This window comes from Branchiostoma lanceolatum, chromosome 4, assembly GCF_035083965.1.
Source record: "Branchiostoma lanceolatum isolate klBraLanc5 chromosome 4, klBraLanc5.hap2, whole genome shotgun sequence".
NCBI lineage: Eukaryota > Metazoa > Chordata > Leptocardii > Amphioxiformes > Branchiostomatidae > Branchiostoma > Branchiostoma lanceolatum.
Genome location: NC_089725.1, coordinates 28302582 through 28319229, shown reverse-complemented (window position 1 = coordinate 28319229; position 16648 = coordinate 28302582). Strand labels below are relative to the sequence as shown.

Below are 16648 nucleotides of genomic sequence, written 5' to 3'. Positions count from 1 at the left end.
AATGCCCCAATGGAAAGGGAGCCGGGATGAACCTGCTGGTAAGTCATTAGGAAAGGTGCAAGTCTGCAAACGGGTCAGGTTCGTGTCAGGTGTGTTATTATTGTTGGCAGAAGAGGCAAACGGCAGGAGAAAGGTACGATATGTTTGAAGGGTGGGCACGAGAGCACCAGTGAACGTATGAACGATCTTACATTGGGTTCGTTTCCCCCATAAATCGTAAGATTGCCTTTCTGGGACCGTTTGGTGGGACGGGAGTGTAACGTCACCGGGCGTAGTTCCGCCCACTAATGCCCGCCCACGGCTGCATCCCGTGATCATGTCGCTCTGAGCTCATCACTGCAGCTTCATGTTCAGATTTGCCTCCTTTCTCCAACTGGAATGCTGGATTTCCATCAGTAGCAACAGATGCAGTCATTTAGGATGATAACGTCCGTAGAGTACGGTGTAGGTGGGCGGGAGGTAGCAGAAGTCATCATCATGTAGTCTGTCACATCCGTGTGTATGTGGACCTTGTCCAAGATATTTTTCAGACAGCGGTGTACTTTTTCCCTACTAACCATTGATAAATTATTTGTGAATTTGATGCCCTACCATGTCCCTGCTTAGGCGGTAACAAATTTTAGCTTGAAAAGATAAATTATATATTGTTGTATCATGGATAAATTGTATCTGGGTATGTGCCAGAACTTTCATTTTGCATCATGGACAAGTGCCAAAAAACTCTTTCACATTTTTTACAGAAGTTCAGACCAAACAAGGCATGGTTCACATTGGGCCCAGCTGTGAACAGCTGTTGACAATGGATTGATGCATGGCACCGATCTGCATGTTGCCACTGATGCTGGAGTGACTGGACGCAGCCATCAACCCAGGAGGATGAAGGAGGCGAACGAGTTCAAGTCTTGGCTGTCCCAGCTGTCTCGAGATTTCTCGGACCTGGACGACAAGCAGCGTAACGAGACCCTGGACCTCCTGATCGCCACCAGTGGTGCCAGTCAGCTGTCCCATCTGTCCACCAAACTGGAGACGCTGCTGAAGAGAGACTTCTTGCGACTGTTGCCTCTGGAATTGAGTTTCTACCTGTGCACATTTTTGGATCCTAAGACATTATTAAGGCAAGTTGAAATGATGAAAGGCTCCCCAATTACAATGCAAAAAGACAAACAATACACTAAATTGGGTCCAGCAATGCTACAACTAGTACAAGTATTTGTGCCATTGCTACAACTAGTAAAAGTATTTGTGCCATAGCTACAACTAGTACATACAAGTATTTGTGCCATAGCTACATTTCAAACTGTTAACAGTACTTCTATCATAGTTACCTGATAGTTACCCTTTCTTTAATTTGCTCGGGCCAGCCAGCGCACAGCCATAGTCCACATGCACTAACCATTAGGCTAAAATGTCCGGACCCGTTAGACTGGTCAGTTAGTGCTGCTTAAACTCCACTGTTACACATGCGTTATATATGCAGTCATGTCTCATTCCAAACTTCTGTCTCGTCTTTGTATTGTAGATAGAAATGAACCTTTGTTCCTGACCTCAGACATCACTGTGTTAGTGTATAAACATGTATCACTACTAGTGTTCAGTGACAGAAACTACTGCTAGATGGTTTTGTCAGATTGTTTGTTCAGCACAAGCTACTATGTAAGGATTTACATGTATGTCTACCCCCTGTGCAGGTGCTGTGTGGTGAGCAAGCAGTGGAACAAGGTGGTTAGTGGGTGCTCCCAAGCCTGGTATGCTGCGTGTTGGCAGATCGGACTGAGGATGGACTGCGACGAGAAGTCTCAGGATGGACAGCTGCTCAAACATTCCTACCTGAGGGCCATCTCCAGGCACAGGGACCTGGAGGACGGGACAGCCTTCGAGAGCACCTCGCTGTATGGTCACAGCGCGAGGGTGTACGCCCTGTACTACAGTGAGGGGAAGCTTGCAACGGGGTCCGATGACTTGTCCGTGCGACTGTGGGACGTGCAGACTGGGAAGTGTTTACACGTCATAGAAACACACACCTGCGCTGACCTGAAGTTCGACAAGGACAAGGTGGTGACGGCCTCGTTTGACAACACTTTGGCATGCTGGGATTGGGCCACAGGTCAAAGGATGCAGGTGTTTGTTGGCCATGTTGGTGCGGTGTTCAGTGTGGACTACAGCGATGAATTACAGCTGTTGGCCAGCGGATCGGCCGACGGCACGGTCAACCTTTGGGCTCTGAACACGGGGGAATGTTACAATGTATTTCGCGGGCACACCGAGTGGGTAACGAGAGTTATATTGAGGAAGTGTCAAGTTGATTCTGTCGTCCATCGAGCAGGAGAGTATGTACTGATCAGCATGGACAGAAATGAAATAAAGATATGGCCAATCAGCACAGAGGTCAACTGCAAACCCCTCAGAACACTGGCAGTGTCTGAGGACAAGAGCATCAGCTTGTTGCCAAGGTTACAGTTTGATGGGCGGGGCATTGTTTGTGCGTCCGACATAGGTATCTACCTGTGGGACTTTGCAACATTCGAGCTGCGCATCATTCCCACCAAGCAGTGTTCTCCAGCTCTGTTGGGTTTCGGCACAGTGTTTTCGCTGATCTACCATTGGCAGCACCTATATGTCATGGACGTCAGGACTCAGAGGTACATCTGTAAATACCCGCTCCCCGTCATCAGGAAGTCCAAGAGAGGTTCCAGTATCATAGCAGGAGACTGTGACTGGCTGGACGGGTTTGAACTGAACGAGAAGTTAGGACTGGTGTTTGCCACTAGCATGCCTGACCACAGCATATTCTTGATAAGGTGGAGAAAAAACGACACATAGAGAAATGTTGTCAGCATTTGAGTGCTGAGCAGTGGCAGCCAAGTTTTATTAATCAGGAGAAATGTGATTGACAGCACAAATGAATAACAATCATTGCAGTGGAAATAATTTATTTCTGAATTGAAGTTATGCCCTGTATCCAGTGGGGTTTAGGATGTGATTCACATACAGTGTATGTTACTCCTAACAAGTAAGCGGTGATCAATTGCAGAAACAGATCTGCTTGGAATACTACATATTCACTGTTGTATGAAAGCATTTCACTTAACTGCCTGTTTATCTCAAGTGAGATATTTTAATTTAGATTTTGGTAAAAGCAAACAATTTTTAAATCATGTCATGGAGCAACTCTGAAATAATTCTTTACTCTGTTTTAACCTGCCAAATGATGCTACAGCTTAGATTAAGCTCAGAGTTTAGACAAAGGGCGAGCACAAGACCAAGCTGACATAATATTTTTTATACGAGTACGAATGATGTATGAAACCAACATGTATCCAGTGACTTGGCTACTAAAAGAACTCAAAAGTGAATCTAAGTAGAATAAAAGTGCCGGTATTCACATATTTATTTAACATGTTAGCAAAATGTAGCATACAGAGATGGACAAATGTAGAAATGATGCAGCATGATATCATTACATAAAAAGGCAACCATCAGCACATCAATCATGTTTCTACATAACTATAAAAGTTCACATATTGTTCAACACTATGTAGAAGTCTATTTACCATGATTGGTAAACAATGATGTACACAAAATGTTAAAGATATGCACGCTCTGAGTGAGCTGTTTAGGAAAACATGTGCACTGCAATAGACCAAATAGACAAAAGAAAATACACAAACATGTAGCATTTGGTATAGCAAAGACAGCAAGAAGGAGATACAGATTACATAACTAATCTCTGTGCAATAATGAACAATTCTGCATCAAGTGCAGACAAGTCAGTGTTTTTCATCAATGTTAGTCTAACCAAAGTAATGTTAGTCTAATCACTATCATCTTAACTAGACTCCTCCTCTACACCATCACTTTCTGCATCAGTATCTTCATCCTTTCCTCCATCACATCCTCCATCATCTCTTCCTTCGCCGTCACCATTTTGTTCTGTATTCTGTTCACTGTCTGATCCCTGTTCGTCTTCATCCCTGCCTGATTCCTCATTTAGCTTAGACAAAGAATGAGCACAAGATCAAGCAGACACAAATATTTTTTTACAACAAATTAGTACGATTGATGATGTATGAAAGCTGCATGTGTCCTGTTACTTGGCTGCTAAGAGAATCTTCTTGTCATGTAACTATTTGACATCTCCACAGATGGACTAACTTGGAAATGATGATGTCATCTCACCTAGACGATGTATAAAAAGGCCAATCCTCTGTACCTGTACCTGTATCGTTATTATTTCCTCCATCATCACTTTCTTCATCGCTTCCTCCATCATCATCTTCATCACCACTTCCTCCATCATCACCTTCATCATCACTTCCTTTATCATCATCACCTTCATCAGCACTTCCTTTATCATCATCACCTTCATCAGCACTACCTCCATGGTCACCTCCTCCATCATCATCATCATCATCACTGCCACCTTTTTCTTCTACATTCTGATCAGTGTCTGACCCCTGTTTTTCTTTATCACTGCCTGATCCTGTTTCTTCCTCTGGTGCTGCTTTCGTTTCACCCTCTCCAAGGACATCTTCCTTGTCTTCATCCACTGGTCCATCCTCACCCTCATCGGATCCCAGCTGTATAAAGAAAGAATATTCTTGTAATACAAAGTTTACATATACTAGTAATCTCCATCTCCACTTTGGATTATTCAAATATACTTCAAATTGCAAATTATAATTGAGAGCAAGGAATAAAAGTTTTCATCACCATGCCAATTTTCTCTTCCTCGTCTGATGACAGTTGTGGCTCGTCCTTCAGTTCATTGGCCTGGAGTCTGCACAGTTTGTTGGGATTTAAAGTGGTACGCATCAGTAAAACACTGACAATTTTTTTCACAAAAAAACAGCAATAAGAACAAGAACATTTAGTGCTTTGTTATAGAACCAGGCCCTATTCTTACCATTGCTGTAGAAGTCACTTCAACAGTTGCAAGAAGTTAAACCACAAAGAAATCTTATCCAGTTGCTTGAGTAATTATTTTTGGCGTATCTTATTACCTGGATGTCTAACCTTCATCAACGTAAGTTGAATTGTGTTTTACAGGATAAGAGGTCTGAGGCATGCACCAATGACAATTTGGTAAACATTCACCAGGTAGATAAAACTACAGAAATGCATTCGACAGGAAGGGTTTTCTACAGTCAACCAAAATTGCCTGTCTTCATAAAAGCAGTTCGAAAGGGTGATGTGGGCTAGGTAAGGCATTTATTTTTGTTCCTTCTCCGCCCAGAGCATGTCTGCAATTTGGATATCATAGTCAAAGCTGATATATACAAACTTTTTCAATATCAAGCACACGATGCCAACAAGCACTATGAATCCCCCGACTCCACCAAGGGCTCCGAAGAGGACGGCCGGGTTCTTTGATCGTATGTCCAGCGCCTTGGCAAAAGCTTTGTCCATCATGTTAGCCGTGAGGACTGCAGAAGCAAAACGTGTTAATCAGAGGCAACACCTGTTCATCAAAAGGAAGGGATATATGATGTATCTATAGACAATCTCTACCACCGGACATTTCAACTGATATCCATCACTTCAGTGTCACAGAATTAACTAGCCGAACAAGTTTAACATTGCTGTATAAAATGGAACTGGAAAAATGGTTGAACGTGCAACTGTCACTGCTGTACAGTTCTTATACCATAGAAGAGGTTGAAGATGTCAAACATGGTGACGATGAAAGAATGGTTGAACAACATGGAGAAAACAAAATAATGCAAAACATGTCAACATAAACTGAACAACATTTTGTATCACACTGAAGAAGTCACACTCAAGGTTTCTGTCTGTAACCTAGCCTTCATAGCAGGCTCTCTGGACCTTTTTTTGGGAGCTTATGATACACAATTGCTGATGACTTCTTTTTGTACTGGGTCGTTTGAAGTCATCAGCAATACTAGTATTGTATCATCACAGAGAGCCATCTATGGAGGCTATTTGTAACCCATCCTGTAGTTGTTAATGGTGCCTGGTTACCCTTTAGTTCCACCCTGTTGGTTGTGTAGTGTTTCTTTGTCTCTGGATCTTTCACATTGCAGATGTACACACCAGAGTCCTCCACGCTAGGTTTGTCCATCACAAAACTGGGGGTCTGTGGGTGTTAACATTTGGTGTCTATTACTCTATAAAAGAAGCTGAAGCAGATTAGAGGAAACTACATCATAGGTGACAATTCCTGTCAACTCTTGTGAGTGTCCTATTGTTGAGTGTTTTCATAAGTTGTATTTCCTGCCTGACATGTGTACATTACCCAATGACCCAATTTCATGTATGCTTAGGTGTGCAAACATTGAAGCTAATGTTTGATACTGACACAAGGATCTTTAGATACACTACTCTCTAAGTTGCTGTTACATGTAAGGAACAGGTGTCCTGCTTGTTTCCACACTTACTCTCAGGTTTTCCATTTTCTTAACGATCTTTTTGTCCCTTGTCCATTCAGCAGTTGCCCCCTTGATCATGATGGCTAACACCCCACTGTTGCAGGGCAGCTTGATTTCGGTGCCAACCTTCTCAGTCTGCACACCTTTGCCCTTGTCTGGAATCACTGTGGAGAGATGGGCGGGCAGGTGTGGGAGGATAGGGGGACAGGTAATACAACTACATGTATTGGGGAATAGCTGGCAATAATATGGGATAAGAGGAAAATAGACAAGCAAACTACTCGTTAGTCTCTAAGTGTGAAAAGATGTCATCAAAGTTTCAGAATGCTTTGGGCCAACCGTCGATGGGCATGCATGAATATTGATTTTGACGATGTGCATGATTTTTAACGTGAAGATTTTTCAAGAGAGCATCATGGCTTCTACTGATGGCAGTCGTACAATTGAGTGATACCGGTTCTCCTGAATTTGTGGGCTGAAGTGAATCAAGTACTATTAAATCCTAACCTGTTACTGCGTATATTATCGGCGCATGGTCTGGATCTCCTTTTTCACCCCTCCTGCAAACATAGATGCCTGTGTCATTAACCCTGGAGGACTTGATGGCTGTAAGAAGACAAAAAAACCTGCTTATTGAAAGGAGAGCTCAGAATGTTAAGATTACAATTTGAATATACAGGGTATCTTGAAATCTAGACGTTCTGACTAAAAGTGTACAAAAGATTGCTCAGATTATTTGTTTTATCTTGTAGTATGTAATATTTGTCAAAACATGTACTAAGATGATGCGGGTTAGGCAATGCTTGCAATGTTCTCCTTTAGATATCCATCTGTAAGTTACAGTATAACTTGTTAACATCATAGTCTTACTTAGATCCCACTTGTCCAACACCAAGTGTTTTCCATCCACCTCTAGGGACTTGCCGTCTTTTTTCCATGTAGCTTTTTCAGTAGCCAGTTGACCCTTGTCATGCCTGCAGGGTAGTTTAGCCTCCACAACCGTCTCTACTATGATATTGTGATGGATCTCTGCAAACAGGAGATGGGCAAAATGATTCACATACAGTTACATATTGGAAGCAAAGGAAAGAGATACAGATTACCAATCAGGTAAAAAATGATATCAACTTGGTAGTCCTTCGAAGTCGAAGATGACTGTCGGTGTTGATATCATTTTTTACCAGTGAGATAAAAAATGATATCAACTATGCTTTTTGAAATAGTAGATTTTGGCATCAAGTTATTAGTATTACAGTGGGGTTGAGGCAAACATTGTCGAGCTCATTTTTTCATTGGACTTACTGTTTTTCTCTTGCTCTCTGAGTTTTTCAAGTGCTTCTATCTTGCCCTGTTCCTCCTCTTGAAATACCAGTGCAGAACAAGGTGGCAGGGAACATTGAGCCTCTTGTTTGTCGGCCCCACGACAGGTGTTCCCCAGGGTCCCATCTGGGTTCTTACACTGCCTCGTTCTGAATCCTGAGAATAAACGTGGTGTCAGTTGATGGCACTAGTACTGCAGGGGTATTGTATCTGAACATCAAGATAGTGAGGTGCAAGTGTTTCAACAAAAAGAAATTAGTGTCCTTGAACCCAATCTTTTTGAATAATCAAATAAATAATCAAATGAAATGAAATAAATTGAAATACCAAATATTGCATATAAGGCTTCACTAGGAAGGTATGCTAACACCTTGTAAAAAGGTGTAAAACACAAAAGGAAAAAGCCTGTATTGGTAGTTGTGGATGTCATCTCAATGGACGCCTTCCTATTCTTGATTGACTGTACAAAGTCATGTACCTTTTAATATGTAATAGCTGAGGGATTGTCTTCATGTCCTACCTGTAGCCCTGCCACATGTGGCTGTGCACTCTTGCCACCCGCTCCACTTTGTCCACTCTGCTTGAGCTTTACACACTGTCATCATGTACTCATCTATATCACACTGCTTCGTGTCTTCATCCACTCCTTGGCAGACTTACAAGAACACAACAAACATTTCATTCCCTGGACCGGGACATTGATATTTGTATCTTCCGTATTGACTGAAGGAATAAACTACTAGTACCTATCAGAAGGTAGGACAGTTGATGATGTCGATAGTGAGGCTTTGAGTGTTTTTTCTAACCACACAAGATATTACAGACTGTATACCACAATTCTCCAACAAAAATCACAGTAATACATCATTCATAGTTTAGAATGAATATGCAATTGAACTTTATGCAATTTTCCTTTTTTTACTGATATGATGCAGTGGAAACAAGTGTTAGTAGTAGCATGCTGAAGGCCTGTTCTAAAGGTTTGTATCATATGAAACAGACAGAAGATTAGACAGTTTTCAAGTTATAGTTATCAATCCAGAATTGAGGTTTCACAAATTTGTTATTCCCGAGAACTATTGTAGATTGGAATTTGTTGCCACCAAGTATTGCAGGAGCATCCTCACTAAATAGTTTTAAACAACGCTTTCAGTTAGATGTGCAAAGGTTGGGTGTAATTTTAACTAGCTCAGCTGTTGCGCCGCGTGCCTGCAAAGCTGGTGTGTTACGTTGAAGGGCGGTTTTACTGGCAATATAGATACAGAATACATATTATACAGACCAAGGAAACAGTCAGTAAATGGTGAGAATACATGGGGCTGAGTGTGAATATACATTATCAAGCCTTACATTCCCCATCCCCGACAGGAGGAGGGTTGTCACAGTCCCTGTGTCTGGTGCGGGTTCCTGTGAGGCACTGTGGGTAGCAGTCTGGTGACCATGCACCCCAATTTCCCCACTCGCCATGCTCTAGAGGTTACAAATAAGAAAACACTTGTTCAACTATATTACTATTAGTCTTCAATATTCAAGTAAAATATTATCAGGGAGAGAAAGGAGGCCCTCTCTTCAGAGAACATTTTATTCAGTCAAACTATACAAAATTACAAATCTTTAACAGATGTTGAATGCAGAATATACACTTAATGTTATTGGTCTCCAGTATTCAAGTAAAAGATTAAAATGGAGAGAAGGCAGGCCATCTTCAAAGAGCATTTTATCCAGAGTCAAATATATGCGTCATTACAAACTTTTGACTGATGTTGAATGCATGCAGGAAGAATTATGCCTTTGAAAAGTTTCTGCTCGGTGTACTAGCTATCGCCTTAGTTTGATTGTCACAAAATATGAAGCACTGCTCAAATGACTTACGGGCAGGACAGGGGTCATGCCTCCAATCCTGATCACAGTTCTTGGTCTCCTCTGCGTCTCCAGGACAAGGAGCCCCAATCCCCAGACAATCTCTGATCCTCTTCCTCACAGGGGCATTGCAGGTCATCGAGCACACAGACCAGGACGACCAGTCTGTCCACTCTGTACAAATGGGGGAAAACAGCAACTTTGTCATGAAGAGGCTGACTAGATTAGACTCTACCAGTCTCCCCTCGGTTGCCAATTTGACCCTATCTCCGTAGCCGACTCCCTTCAAACATTTGACTCTATTTGGCCAATTTCTACTATTTTCCCAGCGACCGGGGGAGACTGGTAGAGTCTAGCTCTAGATATACTGAGTGCTAGTAAAAGTAGCAAGTGCTCTTGATGAAAAATCTTCAATTGCTACCAGTTACCACTTACAGTCACTACTAGTACTTGGTATGTCGTGTGTTGTGCGGTAACTTGTATCCCATCTTCCAAGGATTAGACGTGCTTGCACATAGTCAGACAGTGGATGACAATCGATTACATGGTTCTTTTTTCTGTTTTTCGGTAATGTCTTTTTTGTAATAAGAAGTACTAATTACCAGAGTTAATGCTAATGCTAACTCAGTGCCCCCATAGACTACTAAACTTCAACATCTCATGATGAGCAATCATCAGGCCCCGGGTCTCACCTTTTGCACAGTAATCCTCACATGCAGCAGGCTCCTCCTGCCTCTGTTCCCCGTTGTCATCCCCGACACAGTGATGTCCAGGTGTCGGACTAGGGTTATCACAGTAGCGCTCCCTCGTAGCTTGAACACCAGGCTGGCACGGCTCTGTGCAGGCCCACTTACTCCACTCTCCCCAGTTCCCATTGTAGTCTGCAAAAATGACATTTGTCCATAAATGCTTAGGAATTACACTACATATTGTACTTGCAAATTTGCAAACAGCACTTATAGAATTGAATTGATTTGTATTCTTAACATATAGATCAAAAAGGCTTTTCAAAAAGTGCAGTAGTCAACTAATCTGGAATTGTACAATGTCATGTACTTACAAGCTCCTCTTCCACCATTGTCAGCTGCGGTGCAAAAAGAAAAATAACAGACATTAACATTTACTTTTGATAAGGCCTGGAATCATACATTCAATGGGTTTGATTCTTTGCAGATAACATATTATGGCACTTCCAATCAATGCAGATGTACTAGATGATAGCTTTAAATGACACTTGCAGTTAAATGCAAAGGTTTTGATAAAGTCTGACAGGTCGTTCATTGTAGTTCAATGTAATATTGAGTAACTGTTATTTGGCATAATATAACCTGCTGCTGCCACGCCATGTGTTATGCTGTTACACAGGGCTTATTGGTTTATTGGTTTAATTAAGTGGGCAGTTAATAATATATTATACAGATTCTTTCATTACTCAATATCGTTGAATAAATTAATCAGTCACGTTTGCTTGACAGTTACGAGGACATTCTTCGAACAGTGACTAAGAAAAGGGGTAGCGAAAATACGCACCTCCAAATTTTCGACGACTCCTGTCCGTCTTGTTCACGGAGTGGCCTAGTCTCGCGAGAACACGAGACTAGGCCGAGACTTGTGACGATCTTCTTGCCTCCCCCGCCTCATTACTCAATGTTTTTTTTTTACCATATGAGATTTAAATCCGAATCGTGTATTGATTTCAATTTCTTGTGTCAATCTTGAATCAACAGACGATTATGAAGAGAAAGGATGTACAACAATGTGATCCTACCTTCACAAGGCTTTACACAGTTCCCATTTTCAAAGGTTGCTATTTGCTGCCACCCCCTGATCTCGGGTACACAGCCAACGCCTTGGCACTGCCTGTGCCTGACATGGGTACCTGTTCCACATGCGGTTGGGGATGTGTTACACAGTGCCCAGGGAGCCCAGGGGCCCCACTGTGCACCTCCAGTGGGCTGTAAGCCATACAGACGTGCAAGGCCTAGGGAGAGAATGTATGGTCTTGTATTCAGTAATAAGTGATGGTTAGCAACTACCGGTATAGCCTGGGTGCCAGACCACCGCGCTCCTGGCGCTAATCCTTCGGCCGGGGAAGCAACTCGCGCCGCCGCCACAGACAGCACACGGCCCACTAATTATCGCTAGCGCGATAGATATCAGGGTTCGGCTGCCAAAGCGCCCGGATGCCAACTCTATCCCTACTACCAGGTCTTCCCCGGCCAAGGCTTATCATCGCATCGCGCGAAAGGTCTGGTATCCAGGCTACTACCGGTACATGTATATCGATCTTTTAGGCCTACTAGTACACTGCATACCACTCATGGCCACGCAGCAAATAAAGTTCTGTATGAGTCCCCAGGACAAAAATAATGGGTGACAAATGCACTATAAACCGGTGACAAAAAGTGACTGGTTTATAGTGGATTCAAGACAAAGGAAAAGTCACATGAGAAATAAATCATGCTATTTGGCAGTTCAATTGAATGATCTTGAATGTTAGGTTTTTAAAGGTATCTTGTTATTTATCTTTATGTAGTCATTTTTTCTTCTTCTTTTTAACGTGAAGTTAACGTTACGTGTTTAACTTTATATGGACCAGGTGCCTGAATTGACTTGAAATATTTTGAATTGAATATATGATTGTCAAAAAATGATACCTACTTTGGCCATGGGCGTTTGGAAACCAAGCAGAAAATACTACAACGATAAGCAGCATCTTTGACGGTCATCAGCTCCCATGTGTCGCAGAAGAAATTGCGTTACTTATCCTTGTTATATTGTTGTTGTGGTGGACCAGTGGTGAGAGAACACCACTTTCTGTAGTTCGAAATTTGGCGGCCATATTTAAATAGCCATGACGTCATGCGCGAGGAATCGATGCGCACGCTTTTCCCGCGAAAAAAACGGACTCAACTAAGCAAGGGAGGAACTGACTATCTTTTGTGCACAAAATGTGAATTTGAAATAGAGTTTGCACTTCAAAAGGATATGTAGTAAAATCAGACTTAACAGAAGGTAATATCTGGTCTTTTTAGTAAGGAATAGTGTGCAACGTTATATTTTCTTCAGAACGTAATCAAGGTTATTACCTAGAAAGTAGTGGTATAAACCATAAAACCAGGTGCCATTTAAAACAGAGAAGAGGAAAGAGTTGTTGAGATTTTCTGCTTTGTTGTCAGCCTTTCGCCATGCCAAAGCGACCTAACCCGTGGGGAGACTACGCCCCGCAGCTGAAGACTCATGTCGGCCAGAAGGAAGTCAACCTGGGCGTCTGCAAGGAGCAGAATATGAAGGCTGTGTACGGTAAGCATCCTGCGTCATACGGCGGCCAAGATGGAGGTTGGGGAAGAAAAAATAACAAACACGTGCGGCGTCACTACTCTCTTTGAGTTGTGTACATTCTGAGTAGAGTATGAGTAGAGAGTTCCTCCAGCTTAAATAGACCGCTATGTATCTATCTCTTCTTCATTCGACTGACACTGTGGGTTTGTGTAGATGATCTAGCCGCGGCGGCCATGGCGGCTTTGGTGGGAAGACGTATTTACTAGTACTTGACACATTGTATTTAAATACCAAGGTCTATCAAATTAAACCTCCTTGATATTATACAGTGTTTTCCTCCGTTGTAGCTCCATGAAGTTGTCCAATCTTACTTTGGATGCAATTTTTTTACTGGATGTGCACTGGCTACTTCATCTGTTAGTCCTTTCCCTCAAGGAATTATCCTGTCGCTAAAGAAATTAGCATTCTCTTGTGTTCCCTTGTCAGTGTTTGTTTCTTTGAGCCGTGTTTTTGGCAGTGTAGATGATATCACAGTTTTTAATATTCAAACACTCCTCCATAGAGCACACACAGAAGATGCTATTCGACGGTGCAAGGAAGTGTACCGGTGCTGTGGACTTCACTGTGGCTGTCACAGATGTGCCCATGGACCACCAGCATGGCGACCACCTGTTGACAGGACAGATGCACCTGGATAGATACCTCCAGGTGCCTCAGGTGCACGCAGGTAAGGACTTTTGTTCTGACAATGCAAAGTGTCCTACAAAAAGAAGGCACTTCCCAATGCATAAGATGTGTGTTTTTTTTTTTGGGGGGGGGGGGGGGGGGGTTACAAAAAGTTCAATTAAAGAGTTGCTCGAGCAGTTTTTCATCCGTTGGGAATAAATACATAATTCACTACACGCTCATTTTTTTTAACCCCTATTTTGTGTTGTTTTGAGTTGTGTTGTGTTATCCAATTTATAATTACATTGTGTATTCTCTACATAGGTGCAAATGGTGTGACCAATGGTACAAACGGAGTGACCAATGGTGCAAACGGAGTGACCAATGGTGCAAACGGAGTGACCAATGGTGCAAACGGAGTGACCAATGGTGCAAACGGAGTGACCAATGGTGCTAATGGTGTGACTAATGGCGTAAATGGTCACTCCCATGGACTTAACGGTCACTCCATTGGACTTAATGGTCACTCCCTTGGACTCAACGGTCACTCCCTTGGACTCAACGGTCACTCCCTTGGACTCAACGGACACGGTGTGGCTAACGGTGGTGCAAATGGTCACTCCCACCTGAACGGTCACCACAAAGCCATGCCAGGGAAAGGTGAGAGAAAAGTGGCATTAATTTCAATTTCTTCCATGTTCTCTGTGTGGCTTCATTGTTATTGGTTAAGTGATGCTTACGATGCAGCTATTATTGTGTTTCTAACAGTATGATGATGATTGAATGTAGTACATGTATTATCCAACCGGCGGGAGGGCTGGGACCGAGGGTAATGCGGAATGCACCGTTTTGTATTTTATTTATGTCATACCCACCCGAGAAAACACACATTGCAATCCAGAAAGCGCCAGAAGTTGGAGTTTTCTGTCCTCGAACACAAAACTGTAACAACATTGCGCAACCAGCGCACTAGAAATGCATTCTAAATATTCTATGGAAGCCTGTGTGATACAAGTCTAGAACCCTGTGTGATACGGAAAATTATCACGCGGTCGGGAACACCTGTATCAAAAGTTTTTGCAGCCCAGGTATGACATAAAAAAGATTACACACGCTATAGTGATAGCCGAAAAATCTACCAAAACTACCGAGAAAACCTAGGATTTGCGTCTTATTTTAGGGACTCTTTAGGGGGGCGGTCACTTAAAATTCCGAACCGGAACTTGAATGAGGTAACAGTGTGGTCTGAGTGTGATATAATGACATGAAATAATGGTTGATTATGTTGTTCCAGGTTCTCTCAGCCCAACTTCGTGCCAGGTGTGCAGCCGTCCAATCCGAGCCCTGTACCGCTGCAGCTTCTGTGACAAGGCCATGTGCTCCTCCTGCCAGCGCCAGTGCAGCAACTGCTATGGGGAGTTCTGTCTCCTCTGCTCAGTGGCCAAGTGAGTAGTATGGGGGGTTCTATAAACCGTTTTCAAGCAGCGGACATGATAGAATGAAAACAAGGCCAATGAGGTAAAGAAAGAAAAAAATTTACAGATTTAGTTTTCCTCCCAAATCACACTAAGTTTTGAAATTTGATATGCAATTATCAATGTTATAACTTGTGTAATGCACAGAGAAGAAGCAGCAATTTAGGGCCGCGTTGACTGCAAAGTCTGGTTCTGGTTGCATACTGCTAATTGTGATGAACATTTTGGATCGGTCTAATGTTTGCCATAATGGCGTCGTTTCCATTTTGTCATGTCTGCCACGTGAGAAAGGTGCATTGAGCTCAAAGTGTTTGTTGGTCATTTCACTTTGGTGGAGTGAAGCTCTGTATCAAGCACTGAAGGCACAAGGAATGCAATGCAATGGTCCTAAACCTTTGAAACACTATTTCCTACATTTTGAGATACCAATTTCAAAAAGCTTCTTATCAAGTTTTTGAAAGTCTTGTGGCACTGTTGACAACCTGATGAAAACGTCATGAGTCCATCAAGGAATGGTTGAAATTTTTGTTTGTCCAAAGCGACAAATTTTGTTCAGAGACAGAAGGATGGATAGAGCTCTGACTTGTACAGTAGCATAATTAGAATATATTGCTGTTGCACTGTTTTCTCATTGGTTTCTCACCTGTCATTTGTTACTTCTGTTGCTTGTTCATAACAGTACACTGTATTACTATATCAGAATGGCAAGATTGCTTGATTTTACATTTTCTGAATAACTGACCCTAGCAGATACTGCTTACATACATGTATAGGAACCAATTGACCTTTATCTAAATTGTTGCTTGTCTTTTCTCCTCCAGTTATGACTCCAGAGATGAGACAGCATACTGCTTGAGCTGCTCAACTTGAACCTCCAAGATGCTGAATGTTCTGCTAGGAGAGCAAACAAAGAAAACAAAAAACAATGGTTCACCATAACAGGTGCTGGAATATTGGATTGGTTATGGTGAAATTGTTGTTTGTGGGAAGGCAAAGGAAAGACGAGAATATGATGTGGAAAAATCTGGATTGCTTATGGTGAAATTGTCGTTTGTGGGAGGACAAAGAAAATACAAAAATATGACATGGAAAAATCTGGCTTATGAGAGATAATTGGTGATAGGACAAAGATATATATATGAGCGACTATGAGAGGCCACTGCTGGTTTGAGTTGTGAACTACTGCATTTCATGTAGAATGTATTGAGGATAGAAAGGTTAGTTCCAGTCCACCTCTAGTGGAGATAGAAAATTGGCTGACTTTTTATACCTACGCTGTCTGTAGTCTTTCATCATAAGTCTTTCACTAGTCATAATGCAGATATCAGACCAGAAATAAGATTTACTGAAGACCAAGACCCGTAGTTAAATGATCAAAGAGAATTGATATGAGGAACTCATCATGAGAGTACCTTATTGATATCTATATATTGTATATATGCAAACTTCTCCAAATTGATAACGTTATAGTCTTAGATATACATTTTCAACATTGTGTTGTTGACATTGTGTCCTGTAAGAATTACTATTTCATATAGCTTCAATGATTCTTGAGACCACTTGTGTTAGACTACAATAACCTGAAATATTTCTCATTAAAGAAGTTATTTTTGACAACTGCTTTGTATTTTTTTTTATGGAAGAGTCTCACATTGAGCT

General features: G+C 42.1%; 3 protein-coding genes across 9 annotated transcripts; 2 read left to right on the top strand and 1 right to left on the bottom strand.

Annotated features, from left to right (window-relative positions):
- Positions 1-29: 29 nt before the first annotated feature.
- LOC136433858 (F-box/WD repeat-containing protein 2-like) lies at positions 30-3770 on the top strand. Of its 5 annotated transcripts, none has more exons than XM_066426415.1 (3): positions 30-133; positions 741-1115; positions 1689-3770. In XM_066426415.1, the coding sequence occupies exons 2-3, from the start codon at positions 808-810 to the stop codon at positions 2818-2820; spliced, it is 1440 nt and encodes a 479-aa protein (XP_066282512.1). In that variant the 5' UTR covers positions 30-133; positions 741-807; the 3' UTR covers positions 2821-3770. The 5 variants fall into 5 exon arrangements, with proteins under 5 accessions (XP_066282512.1, XP_066282513.1, XP_066282515.1 ...); XM_066426416.1 differs by having other exon boundaries at positions 44-133; positions 744-1115; XM_066426418.1 differs by having other exon boundaries at positions 50-78.
- Positions 3365-12439, bottom strand: LOC136433855 (uncharacterized). Of its 3 annotated transcripts, none has more exons than XM_066426412.1 (16): positions 12228-12439; positions 11335-11547; positions 10627-10650; positions 10259-10447; positions 9579-9740; positions 9057-9176; positions 8227-8361; positions 7689-7862; positions 7257-7415; positions 6894-6992; positions 6396-6550; positions 5980-6094; positions 5282-5423; positions 4711-4777; positions 4361-4577; positions 3365-4330 (listed from the first exon to the last, which is right to left on the bottom strand). In XM_066426412.1, the coding sequence occupies exons 1-16, from the start codon at positions 12280-12282 to the stop codon at positions 4173-4175; spliced, it is 2184 nt and encodes a 727-aa protein (XP_066282509.1). In that variant the 5' UTR covers positions 12283-12439; the 3' UTR covers positions 3365-4172. The 3 variants fall into 3 exon arrangements, with proteins under 3 accessions (XP_066282509.1, XP_066282510.1, XP_066282508.1); XM_066426413.1 differs by having other exon boundaries at positions 3365-3991; positions 4217-4577; positions 12228-12438; XM_066426411.1 differs by having other exon boundaries at positions 3365-4577; positions 12228-12438.
- A 61-nt stretch (positions 12440-12500) lies between these two features.
- LOC136433860 (apoptosis regulatory protein Siva-like) lies at positions 12501-16606 on the top strand. Its single transcript, XM_066426424.1, has 5 exons — positions 12501-12869; positions 13411-13575; positions 13839-14174; positions 14809-14959; positions 15811-16606. The coding sequence occupies exons 1-5, from the start codon at positions 12755-12757 to the stop codon at positions 15857-15859; spliced, it is 816 nt and encodes a 271-aa protein (XP_066282521.1). The 5' UTR covers positions 12501-12754; the 3' UTR covers positions 15860-16606.
- The last annotated feature ends 42 nt before the right edge of the window (positions 16607-16648 follow it).

Bases quoted from the DNA above. Each gene is read 5' to 3' on its own strand.
- LOC136433855 (XM_066426411.1), bottom strand. From the start codon at position 12,282: ATGCTGCTTATCGTTGTAGTATTTTCTGCTTGGTTTCCAAACGCCCAT. The intron at 6,551-6,893 runs GTTAGGATTTAA...ATCTCTCCACAG, and splicing joins GATAATATACGCAGTAACAG to TGATTCCAGACAAGGGCAAA. The intron at 6,095-6,395 runs GTAAGTGTGGAA...TAACACCCACAG, and splicing joins AGAAAATGGAAAACCTGAGA to ACCCCCAGTTTTGTGATGGA.
- LOC136433860 (XM_066426424.1), top strand. From the start codon at position 12,755: ATGCCAAAGCGACCTAACCCGTGGGGAGACTACGCCCCGCAGCTGAAG. The intron at 12,870-13,410 runs GTAAGCATCCTG...ACTCCTCCATAG, and splicing joins GAATATGAAGGCTGTGTACG to AGCACACACAGAAGATGCTA. The intron at 14,175-14,808 runs GTGAGAGAAAAG...ATGTTGTTCCAG, and splicing joins CAAAGCCATGCCAGGGAAAG to GTTCTCTCAGCCCAACTTCG.
- LOC136433858 (XM_066426415.1), top strand. From the start codon at position 808: ATGCATGGCACCGATCTGCATGTTGCCACTGATGCTGGAGTGACTGGA. The intron at 1,116-1,688 runs GCAAGTTGAAAT...CCCCCTGTGCAG, and splicing joins GATCCTAAGACATTATTAAG to GTGCTGTGTGGTGAGCAAGC.